We start from the raw sequence: 6,257 nt of genomic DNA on the forward strand, positions 1-6,257 counted from the left end.
ATAAGCAGTAAATCAATCGTTTATTAGCATCCCTGGCGTTTTATACTGCAGGTTGCTGTTTATCAGCCTATTGACTGCATAACCGTTGTAAATTTGCATCCACAATTCTATTTAAATTCTTCTTGTTGGTAACTAGCTGCAAATAAGCATTGTCAGCACTATAAGAGGACTAGCAGTAAAGTATCCGCATATTTTGCCAAAATAGCATTTAAGTAGCATTTAAGGCAACTTAAATGCTTATTGGCTTGCATTTAAATTGCATTGGAAATGCTTATTGGTTACCTGGGCAGTTTGCACCGTTTCGGAAGCAATTGAGCCTTTGATCACTTTTGACACAGAGCATCCTGCCTTGGACGTCTTGTTGAATCTCCCAACGCCGACCATTTTTGAGGATGCCGGACGTTCGCCGAGCTGATCATGACGGAATCAGATCCGCTCTCTCTCGCGTTGACAGGCAGACAATAAACTCTGCTACATGTATTGACGACGCCGCACAGTGGGGCAGATTGACCCGGCGCTCGGACAAAACCTCATAACTTGTTTCATATGCTTCGTAGAGCTTTATTGTCTTCAGCAACATTGTTTGTTATAAAATTTCGCATCTTTTTGTAAATTTTAATTAGTTGTATTTTTATTGCTCCTTTAGATGGCGTTGAGATCTAACTTTTTAAATAATGACATTAGAAATGTTGTGTCTTTAGAAAAGTTGTTTGTCCTGTAAAGTTACGTAAAGTTACTGAACATACCAAAATTGTAGGACTTACGGGAATCAAGTTATAAATATTTTAAATACTCAAACACATTTTTTTAAGTATTTAGTCGGAATTGGTAGTCTGACGACCTCCTATACAAATTATCACAATCTGTATATCAAGAGTAATTTAGTATTATTATTCTGGTATAGGTAAATCAACCATTTGTGGACCTTTCTGTAAATTATTTTGAACTCGTAACGCTAAACACCCAACCAATGACACTTACAATACCGTGAACCCCGTTCGTTTGACTATTTTTAATCTGAACACTTTTTAATTTGAACCCCGTTGGTTTGCACGACGTGCAAATTAAAAATGGTTCAAGCGTCATACTCAATATGACATCATTTGCTTGTGCAGACAATGCTCATAAATACGATTTGTTTGTGCTGATCTAGCGTGTTTAATCTGTTTCACATTGCGTTTTCCCAACGATTATGGTAGAAATCCGATCGAAGAATGAATATTCGCTGCTGGCAACTGCCTACTGTATCAAACCACCAAAACAATAACAAAGAGCAGGGCAGCCAGTTCACACAAGTTCCAGTATATTTAGGGTTACCAGCTGTTCAAATTAAAAACTAACCCCGTTAGTTTGCATGAGGAATCGTTCAAACGAACGGGGGTCCACTGTATTGGTAACTTTCGAATAAGCCTAAATATATCAATTTCTGTTGCAAATCTCTATATTTCACATATTTTTCAAAACAGATTGGAATGTCCATTTTCCTTTTATGGACCCTTGTGGTTTACAGTAGAATAACGACCGGGTCCATTATAGGAATTTTAGTGTATTTTGCATGGAGAGAGTCCGGTAATGGCGACATTTATTGCATTGTATATAATGAACCCTCACTTGTTGAAAACGTCAATTTTGAATCAATAATAATGAAATGCAGCTAAAATTTTGAAAACTCAAATGTGTGTTATGTTTAGTACGTTCTGTTTCATGTCATATATCCTCAGAAATAAGAAGTATAAGCTAATAAATACCGAAATTTTATCCGAGGGTCCATTACAGGTAGAGGGTTTACTATATAGGTTAACTTACCCTACTATCTGCTTTAGTGCATTCATGCAAATACCTTTTTCCAGCACAGAATCCATCACAAGTACACCTGGAGGTCACCAAATCAGACAGAATCACAGATCGACCACGTTTTGATCGACAGTCGGCACTTCTCAGACATTCCGTTGTAAACAACATTCCAACCTCGGTTAGATCTTGCGCGGCTGAAGCAGCCAGACGTCGCCGCAAATTACGCGCATTCACTCGAAGCTGCGCTGCCGGAAGAGGACGAGCTGGACGAAGCCCCTCTCGAGGACTGTTGGAACACTATCAAAAATGCCATCAGCAGTGTAGCGGAGAGCTCCATCGGGCATGTGGCCCGGAACCAGCGAAACGATTGGTTTGACGATGAATGCAGGAGGGTGATGGATGGGGAGAACGCTGCGCGGGCGGCCAGGATGCGCAGTGCCACACGTCAGAACGTGGAAAGACACAAACAGAAGAAGATGCAGCGAAACCAAATCTTTCGGGAGAAAAAGCGCCACCTGGAAGAGCAGGAATATGCAGAGTTGGATCGGCTGCATCGTTCTCAGGAAACGCGAAAGCGGAAAACCATGGCGGCGGGGAAAGCGATTTCGACGGTGCAACAAACGGAGAAGAGGTGCCAGCCCCAACGATAGGCGAAGTTAAGGAGGCCATCATGCAGCTAAAGAACAACAAGGCAGCTTGAAAAGATGGCATCCGAGCGGAGCTTATTAAAATGGGACCAGAAAAGCTGGCCGTTTGTATACACCGACTAATTGTTAGAATTTGGGATACGGAACAGCTACCGGAGGAGTGGAAAGATGAGGTTATCTGCCCGATCTATAAAAAGGGTGACAAGTTGGACTGTGAGAACTTTCGAGCGATCACCGTTCTCAATGCCGCCTATAAAGTGCTGTCTCAAATCATTTTCCGCCGACTATCACACTTATCAAGCCGGCTTCGTCGAAGGTCGGTCTACAATGGGTCAAATATTTACACTACGGCAAATCCTCCAAAAGAGCCGTGAATACAGAGTTCCCACGCATAATTTGTTCGTTGACTTCAAAGCCGCATATGATACCATCGACCGGAAAGAGCGATGGAAAATTATTGACGAGAACAGCTTCCCCAGGAAGCTCATCAAACTGAATCAATCTACGATGGATGGTACACAGTGCTGTGTTCGGATTTCGAGTGGATTGTCAATTTCATTCGAATCACACAGAGGGCTTCGTCAAGGTGATGGTCTTTCATGCCTGCTGTTCAACATAGCGCAACAAGGTATTATGAACCGAGCAGATATCAAGCAGATAACACGCGGGGCACGATATTCAACAAATCTAGTCAATTCGTCTGCTTTGCCGATGACATGGATATTATCGGCAGAACATCTGTGGCGGTAGCTGAACAGTACACCAGACTAAAGCCGAGGCCGAATGACACCGAGGCCGAACGACACCGCTTGGGCAGTAGTATATTGATCGACGGCGATGAGTTTGAGGTAGCCGATGAATTTGTCTACCTTCGCTCACTGGTAATGGCGGACAATGATAACAGCCGTGAGATTCGGAGGCGTATTATCAGCGGAAGTCGTACTTACCATGGACTTTACAAGCAATTACGGTCGAGCAGACTGAGTCCCCGTACAAATTGCACCCTGTACAAGACGCTTATTAGACCGTTTGTTCTTTACGGGCATGAAACATGGACAATGCTCGAGGAGGACCTGCGAGTGCTCGGAGTTTTCGAACGATGAGTGCTAAGAACGATCTTCGGCGGCGTACAGAACTCGCACAGCTCTATGGCAGGGCATGTTGGAAGAATGCCGGACAACTACCCTGCAAAGATCGTATTCGCCTCAAATCCGGTAGGAACAAGACGACCAGGAGCGCAGCGAGCCAGATGGTTAGACCAGGTGGAGCGAGATCTGGCGGAGAGTATTCGGTGTCCGAGGAATTGGAGAGTGATAGCCCTCAACCGAGTTACATCGAGAAACTTTGTTCAACAGGCTTTGTCTTAGGATGGCAAGCCACCTACACACTTAAAAAAAAGTACCGAGTTCGGTAAATTACCGTAAACTTTACCGAACTCTGAGCAGCAGAACGTTCGGTAAAAAATGTTTATGATGCCAAACATTACTAATGATCCGTAAACGTCGATTGGCACCATCGGATTTTACCGAACGTTCGGCTGGAGTATGGAATCTCACGTCGGTTCATCGGTTGTTGATCCAGGGACCGAAACAGATACATTTTTGAAATACATTTGAAAGCATGCAGTGGCAAGTCGGAATCTCAGCCAATACCGTCGCTATGTACGGTATTTCTATACAAGAACGCCTATCTCTTGTATGCGTCGCAACTAGCCTGAATACGTACATGATAATAAGCAAACATGATAGTAGAATGTTGAAGTCGTGTCTGTACCGCACTGAAATATTCATTACGATCTATACGATGCCATCGGTATTCTGGCATTTATTCTCGGTGCAGGTGTACTAGAAACCTGCCGCAAGACTGACTGCAAGAAACAATTTCAAGTGTCTTCAAACTTTTGTCACCAACCAGTACATTTAACGTCTCTGGTTGGTTGGTATCCGCTGTTGAGTGATCCCCAGTGTGAGTAGAATTTATACTGGCGTTCTAAATGAGTTTTATAGCAATGCGTTCGGCTTGTTTCTACGTTTAAATTCGTGTGCTAACTAAAACGAACAAGGTTGTAAAGCTGCTAGTTTGTATTTTCATCTGTAAATACAAGAATTGTAATTACTTATCACTGTGCCTACATATATTTAAATCAACCAGAATTAGTACTAGTCACTTTTAACAGCAAACCCAAACGTATCCATCCAGGACATCTTTTTTACTCGTACCAGTTTACCGCTAAAGATCTCCAATTTATTCTCAGACGACTCGTTTCCCAGGCGTAACCTCTCCAGTTCACTCGCTATTTGAATCCCATCTAGTTCGGGCTCTATCTCGACCAACTCACTGTTGACCGCAATTTCTGCATTTTCGATTACATTTTCGCTTACTGCCAAGCATAGGTCGTTGGCATTTTTGGCTACAACCTTCGACTGACCGTGAATTTCCGACAGCTGTAAACTCACTTCTTCGCTACCGACTTCTGCTTGAAGAGTGCCGTAAAAGCCGTCTGTAAAGTTTGAAATGTTTTTGTTTTAGTTAGCTCAGTTTTATGGAAAATATTTGAAGCGACTTACTCATGATAAGCTTTCCCTTTCCTTCAGTCCGAACGTGGCAATATTTATGAATATTTTTAAGTAGCAAATCTCCCTGACTAGTTTTAAAGAATGAAGTATTAGAGTAACTGCAGTTTACAGTGATAGATCCGAGATTACTTTCTGCTTCAAATTTATCGCCCTGAAGCTTTTCTAGCAGAATTTTTCCCTTATCGCCTGTTAACACTTTAACTGTTTGGCCCAGTGTAGTTCCGAGACAGGAAACGTCTCCCGTTTCGCTGTGCAAATCTATAAGAGAACTGCGAATATTTTTGGTTTTTATATTTCCTCTTGATTGAATGCGTACTGTATCACTGTACAATTCCGATATCGCCGAATCTCCATGATTTTCCACAACTAGATCGGCTTTAATCGGTATCTGCAAAAGGCAAGGTACAGGAACATCACCGCTATCCACAATCGATACATCGGTTCCGCTGATTTTTACTTTAGGTTCACGGCCCGCGTTACTAACGGTAATCTTCAGAAGATTCGAATCAGGACAATCCAGCAGGTCATATGGAACGATTTTCAGATCGTAATTGCACTTAATTGTTATTTTACTGTATGGGTCGACTTTCGAAAGATTTCCTTTTTCACGTCGAATACTTGTAGCTGATAGTTTTCTCAATTGCTGCAGCTGCTTCACAAGTGCAGAGAACTTACGCATTTGAAACATTGTTTTTCAGCAAAGTAAAAATGTACTGTTTTATATCTCACATTACAAACATTATTTTAAGTAAAAACAACGAAAAACGAATTTTATTCGGGGCCGGGACGACCGGGATGGCAACTGTTTGTTTATTTACAATTTCATATCATATCCGTCATCCGTCATCCATGAGAACTCAACTCAAATCTCAATGAGAGTAAATTCTCAGGTGACAAGAAAGGATTCTGCTGTTTCGTGGAACTGCCCGAAAAAAAAAATTTAATTTATAAATACCTACGCTAAGAAAACCATTCTTTTTTTTGCAATGTGCCTTGAATGTGCCTGATGAAAAATAGGCTTTATGTGCCAAACAGGTGTTTTTAACAGTTATCATTAAAGCCTGGTATCGACCTGAAAAGAAATGGGCAAAAAGATAGGCCAAGAAATGCTAAAGAAAAGATTTTCCGTTTGCGATTTCTATACCGGTATGGACTACAGACGGTAGATAATCTACAGACGCGCAAAGAGCGTGGCATAAAACACCAATCGAACCGTCAAATCGAGACACCAAATGAGCAA

At 42.0% G+C, this 6,257-nt stretch overlaps 1 protein-coding gene across 2 annotated transcripts; it reads right to left on the bottom strand.

Annotated features, from left to right (window-relative positions):
• Positions 1-4,519: 4,519 nt before the first annotated feature.
• Positions 4,520-5,784, bottom strand: LOC128743354 (protein FAM185A). 2 transcript variants are annotated; one of them, XM_053839910.1, is made up of 3 exons: positions 5,334-5,494; positions 5,009-5,286; positions 4,520-4,941 (listed from the first exon to the last, which is right to left on the bottom strand). In XM_053839910.1, exons 1-3 carry the CDS (start codon positions 5,369-5,371, stop codon positions 4,601-4,603), a joined length of 657 nt encoding a protein of 218 aa, XP_053695885.1. In that variant the 5' UTR covers positions 5,372-5,494; the 3' UTR covers positions 4,520-4,600. The 2 variants fall into 2 exon arrangements, with proteins under 2 accessions (XP_053695885.1, XP_053695884.1); XM_053839909.1 differs by having other exon boundaries at positions 5,009-5,784.
• Positions 5,785-6,257: the final 473 nt, after the last annotated feature.

Source organism: Sabethes cyaneus, chromosome 3 (genome assembly GCF_943734655.1).
Source record: "Sabethes cyaneus chromosome 3, idSabCyanKW18_F2, whole genome shotgun sequence".
NCBI lineage: Eukaryota > Metazoa > Arthropoda > Insecta > Diptera > Culicidae > Sabethes > Sabethes cyaneus.

What these genes read in the sequence shown, in the direction of transcription:
- LOC128743354 (XM_053839909.1), bottom strand. Translation starts at nt 5,705, where the DNA reads ATGTTTCAAATGCGTAAGTTCTCTGCACTTGTGAAGCAGCTGCAGCAA. An exon ending in AAAGGGAAAGCTTATCATGA is followed by an intron (nt 4,942 to 5,008) that starts GTAAGTCGCTTC and finishes CAAACTTTACAG; the next exon opens with ACGGCTTTTACGGCACTCTT.